Genomic DNA, 22,578 nt, shown 5'->3' with positions numbered 1-22,578 from the left:
TCAGTGTTCTGACAAATTGACATATTTTCCTTCTCATATACATATATGGCGTTAGAGCTCAGAGGCAGTGCTGAGCTCTAACAGCACTCTGAATCTTAAATACCAGCTACAAGACTACAAGTGAGGCTTAAGGATTCTGACAATTGGTTTTCATATTGGATTTGAATGCTGCTGATTGTACCATTAACAATCAGCATCTGATTAGGTTACTGTAGCAGTTATTTCCCAGTTCTCCCTTGAGGATTTCTTATGCTGTCAGCTTGGAAAACAAATGCCCAAGTTAAAAGCATTTCTAAGCTGCTAAAATAGTGAGTTCCAGAGTAGAAAACAAATAGTTTAATGTAAAATCCTCATTTTTTTTACTAGCAGTAATCATGATTACTGCTTAGTAAAAAATATCAAGCAATGATAAATCAACTCCTTGGTGCTGGCAGTGATCCTAGTGATGTCAGGCCACATGGCTATTCCATCAGTCTAAAATATTTAATGCACACAACATATATTATTAGTGCCACGACATGGCTGCCTGCCCAGGAGCTCCCTCTCAGTGCAGGCAGTCTAGCACTGTAAGGGGCTGTTTTATTTAAAAAAGAATATTGTTTCCCCCAGCTGGAGTGCAGGCTCTATTAGCCCGCACCTCTGATGGATGAAGCAATTTCTGGGTGATTGGTGCCGTTTAAGAAGTAAGAAACATAAGGCTGTAAAGTTGTTAGGTCAAACCTCCTATTATCCTCCAATCAGTTCTAACCATTCAGCAGGTCATCTGTTGAAAAAATTCTCTTAACCTTCATCACCTTAACCACAGCTAGTAAAGCTGAAGCAAACTTTGGAACCAACATTACATTAGCTAACCTCACAAATTCTGGTATCACTGTATGTAAACTGCAGTAAAGTTTGTATGTGCCAATAAAGTTATGCTTTCTCTAACTATTCTTTCTTACCCATGAAAAATTCATTGTTAATATTTCCAAATCCTGCACTGTATGTCTTCCAGTTTCTGTAAAATTCTTCTGACCCATCTGTACGCCGTAAAAATACCTAAGAAGAAATCATTACATATATAAAACCCCAAAGTTCAAACAATATCCTAAATGCAATAGGAATAGCAATAATATATATCCAAAATGCAGCTCAGAGACTTATGTGCCCCCAAAGAAAATAGCGCTGCCTACATTTGGCAGAGATGTATTCATGAGGGCTGGGGGGGGGGGGGGGGGCAAGTAGGTGTCTTCCCTTCCTTCCCCCCAAATTGAGCATCTTTCAGTTATGATAGTTAGGGTGCTCCAGTGGGTACAGTCTGAACAGAGCCCTGCAGAGTGAGGTAATGTAAAGACTACACTGAACCCTGCACCCATTACATCTGTGCTACACTGCCCTGACACAAGTGCTTTTTCAAATGAGAACTGAGGGTTTTTGCGCCCTTTGTGCTGTTTCACTAGTGTCTGAGGTGTCAATGACACCTCATGACTGAATGGCAGGGTTCAAATCTATTTAGTTAATTCAGTAGAACCCAGTGTTAGGGGTCTTAGATAAACCCATGGAATCTACAGTTATATTGGCCCTTACAGGCTTTAATAATTTGACTCATTGTACATTCCGATCCCTAATTTAGGGATAAGTTTGAATTCCCTGCATGGTAATCTATGTACATTCCAGTACAAAACTTAAAAGAAATGAACAGTCGACTAAATACTTACAATCCATCCTCCTCCATCAACACTCATGTCGCAGTATACCTCCATGGGCTGAGACTGGTCACCATTTACATAAATTGTGTATAAACCAGAGTCTGCTTCTCCATTCAGCAAAGCCTGGGAACAGTCCTTTGGATATGGATAAAGTAGCCCAACTGTACAAAGAAAGTATAAAAGAATTGTCTATGAGAGCAATTCAACCCAAAAGAAAATTATATCAAAGCAAAATATGAACCCATTTCAATTATCAAGAATAAAATGCAGTATAATATTGAGGGGCAGTATAATCCTATGTTAAATCTGATTTTATCTGATTTTTATCTGATCTTCCTGCCTGACCATCTGGGCATGTATGACACTGCACAGGCAGTTTGGGAGAACCTTCTTTGATACTATCAGATCTCACTTGGTCTTTCAAGACTATACATTTCAGATACTGAGGATCCTGCAGGTGAATGGGGCACCAGCAAGTACATAACGAATAGGGGCTTCAGCTTCTTAACTTTCTGATCTGTTTTTTTGAACTGATCAGCCCAAGCAAATTGATTTTTGCTCATTGGTAATCTGTGTGCATGACTACATTAGACAATATCTGGCTGCTAGTTCTGTGGTACGATCAACTGGATAACAATAAAGTCAAACCCTGCATGGCACCTAAAGTACCACTTTCTAGATTGCTCAAAGCAATTGGGAAAGCAATTTATAGTAATATAAACCTTTTGTATAATAAAGGCCTTCCTATCGATTGCTCTGGGACAGCAGCAACAATAGAAAGAAGGTATAGGTAATTTTATAGATATACTATTATACTATTATAGATATTGGAATAATAGTGTTGTAAACAGAAGTGTTATTACAGATCATATCCACGTTGATTCATTCAGACCACATAAAATCTATTTAGAAATCTTTGATGGCTGCCTTCTAGCCAGAATGCTCCTGTCATCAAAATATATGTTAAGCCAATCAAGTCTTGACATATTCAGTCATTTCTGTTTTTATAACATGATGCTAATTTCTAGCTTGGGGGAACTAAAACTATTAATTAGACAGATGACCAGATGGGTCATGATAAATGTGTCTCTTAACTCGAGATATTGTTGTAAAAGACTCATGGCACGATCTGTTGTGAGTGAAATAACCATTTTTAGCTATACTGCACCTTTATCAATGATCCCCCTGCATCTGCAATAATGTCCTTATTTTTATAATAAAATAAATAGCTCAGTAAAATTGTACCTTTTTTGGGGATAAACCAAGACATTTGTCTGGGGCAACAGGAATAAATGCCCTGTCCTTTCCAACAGATTGCAGTGCAAAAGCAAGTGGCCCAAACTAAATGATCTTTTCCCTTCTCAGCTCTTTGTAGTTTAACTTCCAGCAGTTTGTACTTTGGCTACTTGTGCCTTGCGTTTCCCCGAATAAACTATTCCAAGCATATGTTTTATTTCAAATATGAATGACTTTCCATTCATCGCAACTGAGGAAACTGGAATACTTGGGTCACACACAGGTCACAAAGTCCATGATTGCATTGAATGACTTTATTTGTTATGCCAAGTACATATAAAGGGCTTTACGAGTTACAAAACTAATATGACTAAAACACCTACACTGGGGACAAGTCACAAGTGATGGATACTTTTCAGACACTGGAAATCCGAAACATACATTTTCCCTTTACATTTTTCCCCTTAAGAGTCTGGCGGAAAGGATTCCCATTAGTCTTGTAAAGAAAAGTCAGTTTCAATGGAAACTAAAGCTGAAGGAATAAGTGATGGGGATTTTTCTTATTAATTAAGAAAAAGGGAAAAAAACTCATTATGCTGAAGCTCTTCATTCTTTAATTTGGAAATTCTTTAATTGTACACAGCAATATTTGCTGTTAAAATGTATAACACCTGTTTAGTAATTGTTGGTCTCCTGTTGTGAGTCTGTCTTTTAACAATCCACAGTTGACTTCTTTATCTATAAATTTTAGTTTGTATGTCTGCGCTACCCCCTACAGCATAATTGTTATTTAACCCAAATTGTTTTCTGAGCAGAAAATGTTACAACCAAAGACTGGGAACAGATGTTGTGGATTAACCATAGTATACTATAACTTAGCTGTCATTTTTGGGGTATGGGCTTAAAACGGGAGTATAAAAAACCTGACGTCATTTAAACAAGAGGGACAAGTTACCACAAAGGCAGATAAATTGTAAAACACAGTAGGATAACAATGTATGGGTACCTAGTTTGCTAGACTAAACAATTTCCAGAAAATTGTTAAAATAAAAAAACAAAATGGATTTCTATATGTTTCTTGTAAGCTCTTTTGGGTAGGGCTCTCTTCACCTCTTGTATCGCTTATTGATTGCATGAAACCCACTTATTGTACAGCGCTGCGGAATATGTTGGCACTTTATAAATAAATGTTAATAATAATAATATGTTTCTTTTTCTTCTCTGTTTTTTTAACTGTTTAGACCAGGGGTGTCAAACTCAATCACATAAGGGGGTTGAAATCTAAAACATAAGCCAAATTTTTTATTAAGATACAGGTATGGGACCCCTTATCCGGAAACCCGTTATCCAGAAAGTTATGAATTACAGAAAGGCCATCTCCCATAGATTCCATTATAAGCAAATAATTCCAAGTTTTAAAAATGATTTCCTTTTTCTCTGTAACAATAAAACACTATCTTGTACTTGATTCAAACTAAGGTATAAAATTAATCCTTATTGGAGGCAAAACAATCCTATTGGGTTTATTCAATATTTAAATGGTTTTTAGTAGACTTAAGTTATGGAGATTCAAATTACAGAAAGATCCCTTATCCGGAAAACCCCAGGTCCAGAAAATTCTGGATAACAGGTCCCATACCTGTACTGCGCGGCCAGGCACAGTCACAATGCAGTCAGGCAATTGGTGCTGCACGGTCAGGCACAGTCACCAGGGGTCACATGAGGGCAGTATTCGGCCCACAGGCCTTGTGTTTGACATGTGGTTTAGACAATGAAACCAGCCACTGAAGTGACATGGTAGAATTAATGTAGGCAGAGACACAACAGGGCTAAAAGTAACACAAGTACCAATTATAAGCAGTCAACAAAATACTGCTTCAATGCATAGCCAATAAGCCAATAAATGTATGTGGACTAAATGAGGGTAACAATGTGCCAGTCACTATAATTAATTTAAAACTTTTATACAACATGAAATCATTTGTAAACCTGCTGTGTGGTAGTGTGTAAAATTGAATGATTGCATTTTGATTTTCTGATTATATACTGAAACATCAATTCTGAGCTCTGTTATCTTACTTGTTATAAAAATGGTTTGGATCTCCTTGCTTCTTCTGTCACCATTTATCGCTTGAACCCTTGCAATATATTGAGCAGATGGGCTTAGATCGAGTAGTCTGTAAGAAGTGGTATCTGGACCCACAACAACTTCCTGCAAATATAGGAAAACATAATCTGTTGTTTGTTTTCTTCACAAAATATCTCAAACCCAAATGGGATCTAACTTGAAGAACTCATTTGAAAGAAGAATATAATTAGAACAATTTCTTATATGCAAATGATCTTTTGCCTGCAAATATTACACACAAAATGTTGGGTTTATGCAACTACAGAAATGTGTGCATTTAGAAAAAATGTGTATGTTTCACAATTTGTTGTGTGAACTGGTGTAAAGTTGTGTGGGCACTTCACAATATAAGTGAACTAAGAACTTGCAATGTTGCTTCTCATTCAAGAATTCCATGTTTTTAATGCACTGATTCAGTCTTTAGAACGACAATGCTTTATTTCCCTCCATTAACAAATGTTTTTTAACATGTGTTTACCATATGGCACTGTTTATTATTTGCAGACCGTGAGCTTTAATGGCAGCATCTATTCCATACGTAAAAGGATGTCTGTGCGGTTTGAACTACTTTGGTTGTTTTAGGGTGTGAAAACCACCACTGCTTCTCTCTAAGGACCGCTCAAACCCCTTGTATAGAGTAGATATATATGATGCAATATATTTTACAAGGATACTTGCTCTGAGCTTATCTGGAATGCTTTGATATCTTTAACGAGGATAATGTGGCTAAAAATTATTTCATGGTTCTACAGAAGTGATAAAATCACTTAATGTGAATGTTTGTGCAGTCAAAAATAGGAGGAAAAAAATGTGACTCAGTCCTAATTATTTTTAAATTAATTGTAAGTACAGTTGCTGGTCAATTTTAAATGATGTAAGTTCAAGATTTGAGTGTGCCACATACAGGCAGTGACACATTTCCTGAAACATGACTCATAAAACTAACACAATTATTTTCTAATTAAAATGTCCTGCAACCCCATTTACATTTTTCAAGCAAAGGTGTAGGTTAAGTTAACCTTGGTGTTCTGATTATGACCATGGTTGTGCAGAAAAAAAAAATTAAACTGTGTTGGAATTCATCTATTTTCATTGAGTTATTGATGCTTTAGTGCAAAAGTAAATATTATTGGTGAAAAACAGGATTAATATTATATAGTATGACATAAATAGATACTAATAAAGCAGTGCTTCCCAAACCCTGGGGCTGGTAAAACTGGGGAGCCTTAAGTAGTAGTGACTTTGTGGCAAGAAAGGTGGTCACATCTAGCCCATAGTTCCCAGCACACTGGAAATGGGGCAAAGCTTGGACGGGCAGGGGCAGAGCTGGGACGGGCAGGGGCACAGCTGGAGCGGGACACAGCCCATGGCCAATCTTTTATTAATCCCCATCCCCCCCTTCCTGTCTGGAAGCCATTTAGGATGAGATTAAGGGAAAACACCCATGCTGTCCTAGATACATTGTAAATCACAGCTTTAAGGTCAATTAAGGTTATATTTAGATTAAAACATATTTGTTTTATTCTTGGAATTATGGCAATAACTGAGAAAACAATATTCTCCTATATCTGTAACTGTGTTATGAGCTAGAGGGCGCTGACAAAAGGTTGGACTTTCAAGAAGGGTTTCAACTCATAGACTTTTTGAAACTTCATCTTTACCTTGACGGTTCCATCCACAGACTCGTAGATTAGCACATATCCGGTAATTGTTGACCTTGGAGGTTTCCAGGTGAGCAATGCTGATTCTGACTGGATCTCACTTGCACTCAAATCTCTTGGACCATCAAGGGCTGCATGCACAGAGAGAAAAGTTAAATGGACATTACAGACAGCAATCTATAGGAAGCAGTATAAAGGCAAAACATTTGTGCTACGGAAAAGTTTGTGTGTGCAAACAGTAATTTTAGGAAACCTTAAGGATAATTAAAAAAAGAAGGGTTTCAGGATTCCATTAAATATTGTTAATATGTCAAGAATATGGAGATACATCTATGTAAATATTTTTTTATTGATTTTTAAACAGGAAAAAAAATGCTGTTACATATGTTTTCCAGACTTTATCTTTCAAAAATTTTACTAAATAAATTGCAGATAAACCAAGTCTATGCAAATCTTGATTATTGTTAAGTATTAAACAACAGTGTAAATTTACATGTAAACAGAATAACAAGATAATAACCAGTGATGGGATCACAATTTTGGTACTTCTTTACAACTCGACTTAATTAACTATATTTGTACATGGTAGAATATGGAAATACATCTAATGTAAAAGTACATTTTCATTGTCATGTTAAGAAATAATTCCCATGTCTACTTGCACAGAGTCTATTGTCTACTTACACATTTCTCATAGATTATTATGGGAAAAGGTGACAGGATGAGGGAAGGTTTATTTTGACTGCTGCTATTTTTCTTAAGGCAGAAGTGGTCAGAATACCTAGTGTGACACAACCTGCAACCAGATTGTAAGCTCTACGGGGCAGGGACCTCCTTCCTACTGTGTCTCATCCCACATGGCACTTATATATACATATTTATTGTATTTATTTATTATATCACTTGTCCTCCCTGTGTGTAATTTTGTATTTTGTAAGATTGTACAGCGCTGCATACCCTTGTGGTGCTTTATAAAGTTATACATACATACATACAAATATCTATTCAAATCTCTTTAGATAACATGGTAAAATAGTAATTTAGACACATAATCATTAAGCGTGTATAAGTGTGAATACAGTAAGGCCAGAACATAATTCCAATTCCACTTCTGCCATAGGGCAGGAGGTATTCCAACACTCTCTAACTTGCACACCTAAATTAGTTAAACCATATTAGTTGAAAAGCTAGAGGCAGGGGTATGTCTACATGCCCAAACTGCCCTATATGAATATAGCATTGCTGAAGAAATGTACTGCTGTAATAGAAAAACACAGGTCTTTGCTTTCCAAATTCGAGAGCAAGGACCTTTACTTTTGGCGCTTACTGCAGGACTATGGAGCAGAGTTCAATGTGCCATATTTTTTCGCACTGCTCCACGGGTAGTAAATGTGCTTTATTTCACAGGGCTGATTTCTTAGAGTAGGCACCAGTACAATTGCCAGTAGCAAGCAATTAGCAATTAGTTTTGATCAATCTTCTACACGTTAGAAAGCAATTATCTAAACTGGTTGCTATGGAAACTTGCAATGGTGCAATTTAGCAGCTACGTTAGTAAATGTGCTGCCATAATTCGATGGTGCCAGCCCTCAGGGACTGGGCTGCCAGTGCTGGAGAAATGAATAGCTTCACTTTAAATTTTTAAATGCCAAACAGAAGCCCACAATGTAACAGTTGAAACGAGCTGCTCCATAGGAAAGGAAAATAAGCTTTTAGAATGTTCTTCCTGAGAGACTTCAGAATCTCTTGGCATCATATAATTTAGAAGAAATATTTTCCTTTCAATAATTTTTTTTTTTTGCTTCACATTTTTTATTCCAAGGCAGACGTTAATAATTAAATGTTCGCACAAGCTTATATTTTTGGTGCAATAAAAACAATTGCTGGTTTGTACATTTCCAGCTGTCATGATGATTAACTTGTTAAGCTGCCTTCCAGTATAAGCTTTGTTCATGACACCTGTTTTAACTCCATATTCTTTGCATCCGTCAGTGCTCCCTCTGAAGTAAATGCCAGTTTGCTCTCAAGAGGTTTAGCAAATGCTGAATGGTTTCTATGACCATGCTTTTCAATTAAAAATGGTCTTATAATTAACAGGATCAAAGATAATATATATTTTTTATTGTTTATTATTTATGCATTGGTTATTTTTATTTTGTAACTACAGTCCCAGCTCTAAAGGTGGGCATACACAGGACGATTTCAGCTGCCAATATCGACCCTTTACACCAATTTGGCAGCTTATCTGCTCATGACTTGGCACCCACGACAGGCCTGAAATTGGGCAGATCTTGATCGGGCAGGTTTGATTTTTCTGTCTGATCGGGGACTGCATCGGCTCGGTCTAAAATGATTGAATTAGCCTGATATCACCCACCCATAGATGGGCATATCAGGAGAAGCTCTGCTCGCTTGGTGACTTCACCAAATGAGCGGATCTTACAATGTATGGCCACCTTAAGTTTGAATTTGACTTGTTGGTCAATGCATTTGGTCAAGGTTTCTATTGGTATCCGTGGCATACCTGTGGTGAATTTTGTAGAGATTTCAGCACTCCGATGTTGGCCTCTGACAGCATAGACTTTAACAGTATATTCGGTAGAGGGATGCAGACCAATCAAATCATTCTCTACAGTATTGCCTGAGATGGAATGTGTTACTGCAGGTGCTACAAAAAAAAAGCGTTGTGTTATTATTTCCAGAGAGCCAATTAAATAAGTAGAAAGCATAATAGTAAAAGGGTCTGCTCACCATTCTTTGCAGAGTAGGAGAAGACATAATTGTCCACAGATGCCAAAGATGGTTGCCAGAGGGCCAGTGCATCTGACTCTGTAATGTTTACAACCTTAAGACCGGATGGACTGTCCAGAGCTAAATGAATAATAATTAGACATGTATATGTTGAAATAATGAATAAATACTGCAAGCTTTTAAGAAATAGCCAATAGTGGGTGTTTTTTACAAAAAGTGCAGCAACCAATCAGAAATGTGCTTTTACTAATCTTGAGAAATAATAGAATGGTTGCAAGCTTAAAAATAGATGTAATGGCACTTTGGTGTTTTTTTCCACTCCTTAATCTGTAATGCCTTTTGTAGACTTAAAAGATGTCACAACAACACAAATGGAAACAATAAATGTTATATTACACACCAAATCAGATAATGAGTTCCTGAACTGACTTGCAGCGATGTTTCATGTACGGATTAAGTAACATTAAGTGTTTAAAGTGCGTAGTTATGTAAGGGTGGAGTTTCAGTAGCTAATAGCCTCCCAGACATATAGTTTGCATGCAGGTTTTTTTTTAAATGAGTCAGTTATTTGCTTTAGCGACATGAGAAGAGTTTATATGACAGTGAGAATTTGGGCCTGTGCCAGAACGCTCCATAACAACAGGGTGGGAACACTGCTGCAGGGGCTTGGACTGAGAACAAAAGCATCTGGCATGTTGGGCAACATCAAAATATGAATGTTGCGATTTAATTGATTGAAATAGTTTAAAAATGTTTTTTAGAATTTTTCTAAATGGTTATTTTGCAATTTCATAATTACAGTAATACTCCATGTTGTGCAATGGTCATTTAATTATATGCAATATGCTAGAAATAAAGGAACACATTTTAATAAATAGAATAGAAAAGAGAATCACAAAAGAAGAGCTTAAAGAAAAATGAACTGAACGATAATGCCCACTTTGTATCGATCAGCAAAGGCTGAACTTTTTTCAACCTTGCTTACTATGTTACACTGGTTCATGGGTCCTGCTGACTCTTAGGTCACTGGATTATGTTGCTTGCTGCTCTGTTAAGACACTCAATACCTGCTGTTGATTATTTAATGTTGACATGAATGGGAAGTGTTGTGGGCATGATCTATGGGGTTTGGATCTCTGCTTTCAAGAGAAGTGATCAAAACACTGTTACAGAGCCTTGATCATATTTTCCCACACTACAGTGCCAGGTTCCCTAGTTGAGCCCAATGCAGTGAATGTGGGATCAGCCTGAAAGCCAATTAGTGTGGAAAGCTATGGTAAAGAATATGATACATAGTGCTTTTAGTTTTTCTATTTGAAGTGGGCAAAGTCTTATTGTCTGTCTTACTGTCCTGGAAAGTTAGGGACTAAAGCAGATTGACTTTTGCAATAATATTCCAAATATTCAATTTTTCATGAGTTAAGGGAGTTCCTAAATATGCTGGACCATAAACAGGGGGTCTCTCTCAGAAAATGATGAAAACTGAGATAATGGTCTAAACATCGTCACCATTGCCAGACGTGGACAGCAATCTGTGGATTCTGGCAAATGCCAGAGGGATTTTAAATGCCAAGGCCTATTTTGAATCCCAGTCTAGACCTGACCATTGCTACAGGGATGTAAAATTTGTCATGTATATCAGACCCTTGCAATGTGAGTCATACTTTCCAGAAGGCTCTTATTCCTGTCAATACTACCAGAAGGTACTTATTCCTGTCAACGGAATCCAAAACTACTTTTAACTGAGTACTTAGTCCTCGGTGGACATTAGATAGAGCTAATGATTAGTCTTCAGCCTTAAATAAATTCACATGCATGTATGTGGGGCTGTTGGCACAATATTGTGTCATTCATCATTGTATGTAATCTTTTTTTTATCTTTTGTATTTTTGCGGTTCTGGTTATGCTTTATTTATTTTTTTGTGTCATTTATGTTATGACTGAGGAGTGTAAGCTTTTCATATAATAGTGAAATTAGAATAAAGCTTTCCTGAATACTGACCAATATCTATATTCAGAAAGGAAAATCTTCCATAAAAATCAATTGATTGGGTCAATTTTATAACTATTTAGAGATGACTTGCACTAGTTACCCCACCTTCACTTTTCGAGTAGTCTAGTTTTGCTTTAAGAGAGGTTTTTGACTTCTTTTTCTTCAACTGATAAGATAAACACATGCACATAGATATATTTTATGTGTATAAACACTTTCTAATATATCCTTGTAAATTTAGTACAGCCACAAACAGTACCTGTGGTGAAAGTCCCAGAAGCTGGCTCACTTTCTTCGCTTCCTTGCACAGATACAATAGACACAATATATTCTACACCTGGATGGAGATTTACCAAAGTTGACTGAGTTTTAGACCCATCTACTTCCACAGTGTTAGGAGAACCTGAAAAAAAATAGGTTTGGTTTCTGTTAATGTGCTATAATTTGCTTCTTCATAAACACCTCTTTGATTGTATTTAGAAAAAAATATCATAACACAAAACTGAGACTAGTTATACAGAAGAAAAAAAAAGGAAAAAAAAGAGACCTTTCAACTTTGATAACTTAAGGCTATATGTTAAGTACTTCATGAAAGGCACATTAACCACTTTATCCCGATAATTATTATTTTTACTTTGTACTTTGCCAGATGTAAATACAGACTAGGTGGGGTACAGATACTGCAAACCAGTGTGTATGTTATGTTTAAAGAAACAGTAACACCACAAACTGAAAGTGTTTTAAAGTAATCAAAATATAATGTACTTTTGCCACACGCTGATAAAGCTGGTGTGTTTGCTTTAGAAACACTATTATAGATTGGATAAATAAATAAGCTGCTGTGTGGCCATGGGGGCAGCCAGTCAGTCTACAAAAGGAGAAAAAGCACAGTTTACATATTAGACTGCAAATAATCTCCGTAGAATACAATGGGTTTAGGTTCCTGTGTAAGAAATAAACCCATTATATTCTACAGAGCTTATCTGTTACCTGCTATTTAATCTTGTGCTATTTATCCTTGTTCCTTTAAGATTTGAGCCTATGGTCTACTGGCAAAAACTCCAACTCCAAGGAGTATCTTGCTAAACAGTGCTATATGGTGGTGTAGAGGATAGTTTGCAATACCCCATACTAAATAGAGAGAAACTTTGAAGATTTGCAAGGTGTTTTAGTCTAGGCCAGTATACAATATACAAAATAAATGTTAAAGTTTAGGACACTTTCAATCAGTGTAAGAATGGGAAATTCTATTATAAAACAAATAAAAATCTAAAATCAGATGGAAAGGATTCCCCCTTAGCAAACTGGAACTCACAAAATCCCCATGACCACACATATAAACATTGTTGTGCAATGTAAGCCCTTGACCTGGAGACATTCTGTTCGCTAGGAAAGTTGTGGATTTTTGCATTTCCAGGATGGTACAACTAAAGTGGCCAACTAAAGTTTATTTTCTGTATTTCTGGATATTTAAATGTTGGGTCTGATTTTATTAAATTGTAACATATGTGGCTCACCCTGACTTTTTAAAGTCATTTTTACAAATAGCTACTAACTAGCGGCTAATAATTACTAGGTTGCTACAGCAGTGGAGACACAGCACATGTGGCATTACTGTTAATGATTGTGGTAATGAAACACTGGGGGCAAATTTGACTAAATGGTAACAGCTGGTTTCTTTTACTTGGTTATATTTCTATAAAACATATCCCTGTACATTTAGCACAATAACAATGTACTGAGAATTCATTTTTTAGTAAGGCAGATCCTTACCTCCAGACACAGGAATATATGTGATCAGGAATTTTTCCACCCTGATCCTTGGTGCTACCCAGGTAACTTTAGCACTGTTTTCAGTTATATCAGAGAATGAAAGTCCTTTAGGAGAGCCTAGAGCTAGAAAGGAAAATAAGTGATTAGATATTTAGAAAATGTGTATTTTCTTCCCTTTTCTAAACCTGCTGTTGCAGCACACATTTGGTTCTATAAAGCATTTAAAATCCTGGCATTTTAATAAAGTTCGAACACATACTTAACCATTTAAATTTGTGGGCATTTACATATTTGGTCATAAAAAATCAGCCCCCACCACAAGTGATATATTTTCCTACATGATTATTTGATTTCTCAGTTCACAATATTTGGAAGTTAATTAAAAATTATAACTGGGATATTTCTGGGAATGGTATGCAATAAAATCAAGAGAAAATCATTGCAAGATTTTCAGCCCAGAGATTGTTCTTTGTTGTTTTCAGACATTTGATAGATATTTTTGTTTTTGATTAATCTTTTGTAAAAACAGAAAAACACAATACACAGATGATTTTTTTCTGGAAAATAGAAAAGGTCACACAAGTGAAATCCATTAACAATGGTGAACAAACCCAAACAAGCCATTTTAAAAGGGTTTGTGGAAGGTTGCCAGTGTTGCATAAGAGTAAGGGGTAAAACTGGTCGGAAAGAAGAAGCCAGCAGGAAAATAAAGGGATTTGTACGATCCAAATCCTTCATGTGAATGCCAGGAGCATACAATATGAAAAAAAAAAATGTTGCGCAAAAGGAGACACAAATTCATCCAAGGCTTCAAACAACTTCAAACTATCTCCAGTGAGGCGAGGGATGTGTAAATTGTTAATGCTCAACAGTTGACAAGTTTAGCAGAAATATTGGGTTATTTATTGGCAAAACAAAAAAAGGGCTCCATAAAGTTAATTTTCTACTTTCTTTAGTGCTCTATGGTGGGAGGGTATGCTGGCTACTCTTCTGGTGGTTGGAAGCTACTAAAAAATGCAAAAGTGGCATAACCACAAGAACTTGTTGCTAACTCTTGGGAATGTTGCTGCTTTGGAACTGTCTCTAAAAATCAATCTTTTGGTGGTCTGATTCTCATCAACATCTGTGACACGTATAACTTAGGGCAATGGCACCATGACAATGAACTTAAAAGTCATTTTTAGTGACATCTGAAAGATGTACTGTTTGATATGTCATTCCTAGGGCCTGCCTTCCTTGGCTTGACACTTCTTATTTTAAATGTGGGATTTTTAAACTGTATAGCTAAGTCAAAAAGGAAAATAGGCAGCTAATAAGACTTCTAGCACATATAAGCAAGTTAGTCATGCGTGTTCAGGTGGCTGTACCATCAAAAGTTTTGCATTCTGGGGAAGAAAAGTAAGGAAAATTGGGTCAACTAGGGAACAACAGGAGGCTGATAGTAAGTCAGTGTTTCTCTACTATACTTTGAGGCTGCCCATAGTGATTAACATTATCATGCCTTAAGGTAAAGAAGAAATGAGTTCCAAGAGCAATTAAGATCAGATACAAATTTGTATCTCGAAGGATATAAAAGATACAACTATAGATTGGCACAGCATCAATAATAGAACTCCGACACACAAAATCAATAAAGTAACTACTGCTTTTGGCATAAATGTACTATCTTTGGTCTCCCATGTGACTTATGCACATGTAGAATAGGAAAAAAATTGCAGTACCGTAGAAGAGAAGAATGCAAAAACACCTAAATGTTTACAGTACCTTTTTCTTTATTATGCATAAAGCTCTCAATAACACAAAGACCTCTGTCTAGAGAGCTTAGATCCCTAAACTTACAGATAATAGATGCCAAAATCTTAGAGCCTTCTATATCTGTTCCAAAATTTACATTAGGATTCTGGATAGGTACGTTGCATTGTGGCTAAAATCATGAATAAACTGTGCTAATTATTTAGTAAGAAAGCTATACTGTGTATGTTAGATATTTTTATACCTCGTTAGAAAGCTACAACATACTCGAATGCCATTTCCCACAGAATTCTAATTATACAACAAATTCTTAATCTGTTATGGATTGGGTATATATTCTGCTAGCTCAGCTAGTATAAATCCATGCTGTTGGCAAAACAACCCTATTGCTTTTTATTTGCATTTGCCTTAAGCACTCCTTTTTATGGAATGATCCCTTATCTGGAAAATCTAAGGTTTGAAGCATTTCACATAATAGTTTTGCATATATGCTTCTGCTACAATTTGATCACCAATGTATGCCTTGCATTTCACCAAATCTAAGACTTTTTTTTCTGCATATGAAGACTATTGCACAGCTATTCCTATGAGTATAAAATAGATATGGCAGTATGGCAAGCCCTACTGATAAAGATATATTTGTATTAATTATATAAAAACACATAATTTATGTATGAAACATGTACAGTTTGAGAAAAGGGGATTTAAACATTGTACATTTTTGTGGGTAGGCTGATATATACAGTTATACCAGTTATTATGGCAGAACACACTCTTCCCTACATAATGCTTTAACAATCATGGACATATTTTCAACTTTTTAATCGAAAGCATTAGTGGGGATGTTGGCTAGAGGCCCCTGTCCCCAGAGTAGTAGTTAGTAGCTAGCCGGAATTCCTCTTGGCATTCCTAAACTGTCTGCACTTCTAATTTGGTTCAGAATTTATGGGCTAAGCACATTTTCAATTATCTTCAGATTCCTTTTTTTAGATGACTGCTGCTGTCTCTGGTTGCTGACTTTGACAAGCCCTTAAATCTTCTTAGGTCCGGAACAAAGGAGCTACTATGTTGATAGCTATGAGGAGGCCTGGGTCATGAATGACCTAATGGTATACGGTAGCACGTCCCCTCATTGTATCTCCAACTGCAAAGTTTCTTATTTTTTTCACATATCTTTCTTTCACTTCAGCACAATGTTTATTCCATGATCGCACTTTTATTTTTGTCTTTTGGAATCGCCTCTAGCTGATGTCATTCTTAATTTACGTCTTTGTTCCAGAGCGCTCTCATGATCGTGTTTATCCTAGTATAATTAAGTGAATTTACCTTAAGTTTCATCTAAGACACTTTTGCCATTTATAGCAAGAATATCAAAGCAAAGACGACATCTGTAGATCCTCTTTGTTGAATATTCCTTGGCCCTGCTTTACCGTTCATGTAAACATATGCTCATAAAAATGCGCGTAGCACACGTTCATCATCTTAAATGACATTCCCAGTATTCCATCTCTGCCTAATATCATTTCATGAAATGTCATGGAAAGATTAGTCTGTGACCGCTTTAGTCAGATAATTCATATTGTCTGGTGTTCTGTGCTACAGCTGAAAGTAAGTCCTGATAGAATCAAATGGAGAGTGCAGTTTTGCCATAACCCCAACATGGCATCAGTATATTGTATATCTGTATAGTGTGGTTTCCTGACCACAATTAGTATTTAAATATAACTCAATTTAAACCATCAAACCCTCTTATTCAACCAAATAAGTTAATAAACAATCATGCAAATCCCATAACTATAACACTACAGCTAGAATACTAGCTGCATATAAGAAAGAGATGGAGGATACCAATTATTTCAGCTGGTTCAGGGATTCTGACTGCCCCGGGTCCCTAGCACGTTAAGGACCTTCTTTCCCAATAAAGGTTTAAGGAAAATGCAGAAAAAAGGCCAATGTGCGATGTTCCATTCAGGGATTGAGGGATATTGTGTATATGGGGTGTATGGGGTTAATTCAGTCTCTCATTCTAACTCTTTCTCTCTGGTTTTGATTGGCAAAGGACCAGGGTTCAAAAGATTTTGACCCTGACCCACTGATACTATAGTTACAATACTGCAAAGGTTTTTGAATAATATGGTTCACCTTTGATGTCCAACATTTTGTCTGTGCCCATTTAATCTCATAACAAGGTTGTGAATACATGAACAAATTGCTTTAGTAACCATTCAACACCATTTTTAAAAATATTCAAAATAGCAAATATGTGTTAAATCCCAAATCTCATTTATTGATCCTCTCCAAGAATGTCTAGGAGAAAACTGGCATTATCACTAACTGGCCATTTAGCTGAGCCTCCCAATGCTTTGGGCCCCTGAACAGGGGTGGGTGGGCAGCTTCACAGTTTGGGAGCTACTACTCTACTGGAAAGAGATGCTTGTAACATTTATATTTGTATATGTAAAAGACACCACTGAAGGGAAAATATTTGCAAAGGCATGTGTAGAGCAGACACGCGATTGAGAGACATGCATATATGACTACATGACCCAAGAGAGAATCTCTCATTGCTCATGAGGCAGGAATAAGCTTAATGTATTTCCCTTTAGCTGATAAAGAAATACACATTACAAAACCTGGTCTATATGTTTGTGTGATGAATGCACATGCTCCTGGGCTAATTTTTTATAGCATCCAATCATCAGAAAGAATTTACTAATCACCTATTAAAAGGCAATCATCTTATTGGCTGCTATTGGTTACTGCACCAGGGCAACCTTTGTTCCTTTTATTACATATGGTAATATACAGTAATATACAGCATTCTGTACATGTAATATTAGTTTCTGTAATCTGTTCCATATTAATTTATATTCCCAGGTAAACCACTTCATACTATAAATAAATCACTTTATATAAATTAAAGCACAAAATAGGATCATGGACAGGTATATGAAAAAACAATGCTTTGAATCATATATAAAATGTTAAGTTTACTCTATTCTATATATGTATATTGTTTCGGGCAGCGTTTGAATAATATATGATATATATGAGAAAAAAAATTTAAGGTACTCGAGGAGTGATTACAGCACCACATAGAATCTACTGTACAGTGAAAAAAAAAACTCCCCAACTTTGGTATCTGTGCCCCGGTTATTACATGCAAGGTAACTATGAATTGTGATGAGCGAATTGTTTTGCTCTCAGACTCCAATGGCCACAAAAAAAGTTGCACGATACAAAAACAGGACAGATTACTGCGCTTATTTGTCAATTTTTGAGTTTGTGAATTAGAGAGTTTTTTTCTGATTAGGATAAACAAATATTTGCAGATTTGATAATATGTTATGTCAAGGGATTTTTCAAGTAAAAATATTCAATATATTTCATATCAAGGAAACTGAACAATGAATTGCTAATAAATAAATCGACTACTGATGATTTATTTTCCTGTGAAAATTACCAAATAAATAATAAGCATGTAACCTGACGTACTGTACGACTCATTTATTGGGATCCCTACAGATTTCATTCAATAAAATACCTGTAGTTGCCATTCCTTTTATGGGAGGAGAGCGTTGACCACTGGCAACGCCGACCAGTTCAATGTCATACTCTGTACCATCTCTCAATCCTGTTACCAATGAAGAACGTTCACTGCCAGGGACAGTTAGAGTTATAGGCTCAAACTGCTGTTTGGCATCCCTTATTTTAAGTATAAAATTGTCAAAACCACTCTCATCAGCGTTCCATGATAGGTGGAAACTGTCTGAAGTTATTTTGGAAACTAGAAGATTGCCAACCTCAGGCTCTGGCTCTGAAAAGAATATCATGAAAGGAAAAAAATTGTTAAATTAATACATGTGCTTTCCATCCTAAGGAAAAAAAAGTCCAAAGTGAAATAAAATCCAAATTCACAATGCAATGGGAGCATTTCCTTATTTTTTGGGGGGGAACCTAAAGTGCAAATGACTTAAACAAAATAAATTGATTAGCATTACCTGAAAAGAAAATCCACAAAACATGACATTTATAAGTGATAGACAGAAAAAGTGGAACCAAGAAGTGCAAGTGACATGTTAAAGAGATATATGTTAAATCACTCATACAAGTAGACAGATGGTAGAAACCTTGATAGTTAAAGTAGGAAGAGGTTTGCATTCTCAGCTGAATAATGCCCTTGCTCCTAAAACATTGTAACTAAGAGACTAAGAATTATCATATTCCTTCCTTATTGGTGAATGCTGCCAGGTACATAGGCCACTCCCAGTAAGTAGGGAAAAAGCAAACAGAATGATGGCAAAATTAAAAAAAAAAATCATCCATTGGGCAAATATACAATAACAGTGACCTGCTTGCTTTTCACAAAGTAGGGCTAAGTTCAAGGTAATAAAACACTACAGGAAATGGTTTTGCTTTTACTATCTCTCCATCTAGAGACAGTAAAAGTTTTTGTTGATAGATAAGAGTTTAAGTAGAGTCTACTACAGTGAGATGGAAAGGTGTTCATTACAGGTAGTTGTGTTATGGTTATTTCTTTTTCGGATTACATTTATTAATGGTTATGTAGAAAACCTACTGTATTTTCACCCATTGATTCATGTGCCCAAAAGTCACAAAAACAGCAAAAATTAGAAAACGGGGAAATTAGAGTTTAATCATTTACAGTGAAACACGTGTGCTTCCTTTTTTCAACTTTTCTATATGTGTTTCTACTCAAGCTTTTTATCAAATCCCATTCAATTAACAGAGGTAAGTACCCCAAAAGGATTTACTATAATTTTTCTTTGCTACCCCTTTATTGTACAGATAGAGCGAGCTACTGCAAAAAAGTAAGTAAGAAGTAAGTAGAGGTTTTGGAAGGAAAAGGGTTGTATCATACAGAAGAACAATTTGTAGTTCTCAATTTTACATTTTGCAACAGTTCAGCTCTAACAAATTGTATATTATTCTTAAAAGACTGCTATTTTTAAAAGACCTTTACCAACTGCATAATCATCTTGTAATGTCCTTAACCTCTTAATGGTTAGGACATGGGGCATGATGAGTAGGAAACAGCTAAAAATGGATTTACAAAGGCATAGCTGAAGTAGGAAACATTTTTTGCTTTTGGTATCACAAGAGATACCTGCATAGTTGCTACAGTGCTGAACTCAGGAGGAACTAAGTTTGATCTTAATATGAATTGATCTTTTAATCTTATTTTTCATTTTTATAATATTTTTTGGAGAGCAAAAGCTTGTTAACTACTGCTGTATATGTGACGTTTATGAGTATCTAAAGAAACAAATGGCCTTATACACTGATGTCTCATAAACACATACAGAAACTCACTGAGCTTATAAAAAACATATACATATGGAAATGGCGAGGAATCATAAAAGCAAAATAAAAGGACTGGAACAACATAGATAAATACAGAGGTAAGGCAGTGACAGAAATGAAGAAAGTGACTTTTCCAGAGTCATGAAACTGAAGCACATACTGACTGAAAATAAAGACATATGCTAACAACATCCAAGGGCATACACATACTAAAATACACACAACATAGATAAAGATAGAGTGACATGGGAAAAAGAGCAATTGATCATTTTTAAGATGAGGTCGTTTTCACCAAGATATTGCTACGGAGACCAAGATCTTGACTGCATTTAGAAATGTGGAAAAAGATCTGTTTAGTTAAACAAGGCTGGTTGATCCAATACCTGTGGTAGCAGAAGTACTTATGGCCTGTGTGCGCAGACCATGGACAATGCCAAAGAGGCTGATGCTGTAATCTGTCTTTGGTAACAGTCCAGAGACAGATGATGTTCTGAGGTTGCCTGAGACATTCAGTGTTATTGGTTCAAATAACCTGTTGGTATCAATCACTTCAATAACAAATTCTTCAAATGAATCCGAGGTTGCTTTCCATGACAGATCAAAGCTGTTTGTAGTGACATCAGAGACAGCTAAATCACCAACTTCTGGAATGTTTTCTGACCAAAAGAAACATTAATACAATTAATATAAAAACACAGCCGCCCATATCGAAATAAACTGCCACATCCATAAGCTGAAAGGAAAATAAAACAAGCTTCTTGAGCCCTAAGGTAAATTGAGAGCTGCAAGGAAAGCAATTTTAGAATTGAATTTGGTATATAAAGTTGCCTTGTCCTCAGATGCCAGGATAGAATGGCAACATTTGACATGCTTGAGTGCTGCCATGCAGAATGAAACTGTGGAGGCAAAGTTTTTGACAGACACTGACAGATGGAAAAAGAAGGTTAGATCTAAATATTCATGTAGTAAAGAAAAGAAAAGGGAAAGCCATTTTCCAGGGTTCCTGTTCATAGAGGTGCAGTGGGTGGTCTTGCATTGTTGGCATTCTAAAGCAGTATTTTTGTGATGGTATATCTTTCATGTTAAATGCAGCTCTTTAATGGGAATTAAGCTTATATTGGTTTAAAGTGAGTACTAGTAGTTAATTTACCCTTTCTTAAAGGACTAGCAATATGCAAGTGTTATATTAAAAGCTACCAATAGTCACATGGCATTTAAGGTATTTATTTTTTCAGTTTCAAAATATGAACTTTGGCAGCCAAAATGTAAAATCTTCAGATGGTGATTCAAATGAATCCTGAACTAAATCTTGGAAACAGTGCAAAGCAGCAGATCTTACACTATATTATATTTAAGACCACAGGCTTTACTGCTAACTGAATCTTACAAGTAAAATGTGGATGCCACGTATACAGTCAACTATGGTCACATGTCAGCGCTGCATAGAAAGGAAGGGCAGCAAAGGACATTTGTACCCAAGTGCATTCTTAAGTGGCACACTTCACTTCAACTATGTACAGTATGAAACCTATAACATTCAAATATATGGCTCATATATATCCTCAACTAAAAAATAATTTAAACATCATTTAAACCCAACAGGATTGTTTTGCATCTGATAAGGATTAATTATATCTTAGTTGGGATCAAGTACAAGGTACTGTTTTATTATTACAGAGAAAAGGGAATCATTTAACCATTAAATAAACCCAATAGGGCTGTTCTGCCCCCCAATAAGGGGTAATTATATCTTAGTTGGGATGAAGTACAGATACTGTTTTATTATTACAGAGAAAAGGGAATCATTTAACCATTAAATAAACCTAATAGGGCTGTTCTGCCCCCAATAAGGGGTAATTATATCTTAGTTGGGATCAAGTACAGGTACTGTTTTATTATTACAGAGAAAAGGGAATCATTTAACCATTAAATAAACCCAATAGGGCTGTTCTGCCCCCAATAAGGGGTAATTATATCTTAGTTGGGATCAAGTACAAGGTACTGTTTTATTATTACAGAGAAAAGGGAATCATTTAACCATTAAATAAACCCAGTAGGGCTGTTCTGCCCCCAATAAGGGGTAATTATATCTTAGTTGGGATCAAGTACAGGTACTGTTTTATTATTACAGAGAAAAGGGAATCATTTAACCATTAAATAAACCCAATAGGGCTGTTCTGCCCCCAATAAGGGGTAATTATATCTTAGTTGGGATCAAGTACAAGGTACTGTTTTATTATTACAGAGAAAAAGGAAATAATTTTTACAGGA

General features: G+C 36.0%; 1 protein-coding gene across 4 annotated transcripts in view; it reads right to left on the bottom strand.

The window, feature by feature from the left end:
- The window catches only part of tnc (tenascin C), a 60,348-nt gene that overhangs the window by 5,077 nt on the left and 32,693 nt on the right, over positions 1-22,578 (bottom strand). For 2 of the 4 annotated variants that reach the window (XM_004916711.4, XM_002935202.5), the window contains 10 exons: positions 20,691-20,963; positions 18,527-18,799; positions 13,231-13,353; positions 11,717-11,860; positions 9,465-9,584; positions 9,238-9,381; positions 6,714-6,844; positions 5,004-5,136; positions 1,698-1,849; positions 942-1,038 (listed from right to left, as the gene is read on the bottom strand). In XM_004916711.4, coding sequence (XP_004916768.1) covers positions 942-1,038; positions 1,698-1,849; positions 5,004-5,136; positions 6,714-6,844; positions 9,238-9,381; positions 9,465-9,584; positions 11,717-11,860; positions 13,231-13,353; positions 18,527-18,799; positions 20,691-20,963 — 1,590 coding nt within the window. The remainder of the gene's footprint in view (positions 1-941; positions 1,039-1,697; positions 1,850-5,003; positions 5,137-6,713; positions 6,845-9,237; positions 9,382-9,464; positions 9,585-11,716; positions 11,861-13,230; positions 13,354-18,526; positions 18,800-20,690; positions 20,964-22,578) is intronic. The other 2 variants (XM_031890671.1, XM_004916713.4) reach the window with 2 other exon arrangements.

This window comes from Xenopus tropicalis, chromosome 8 (genome assembly GCF_000004195.4).
Source record: "Xenopus tropicalis strain Nigerian chromosome 8, UCB_Xtro_10.0, whole genome shotgun sequence".
In the NCBI taxonomy this organism is placed as follows: Eukaryota; Metazoa; Chordata; class Amphibia; order Anura; family Pipidae; genus Xenopus; species Xenopus tropicalis.
The sequence above is the reverse complement of the archived record's forward strand: the minus strand, read 5'-3'. Positions and strand labels throughout refer to the sequence as shown.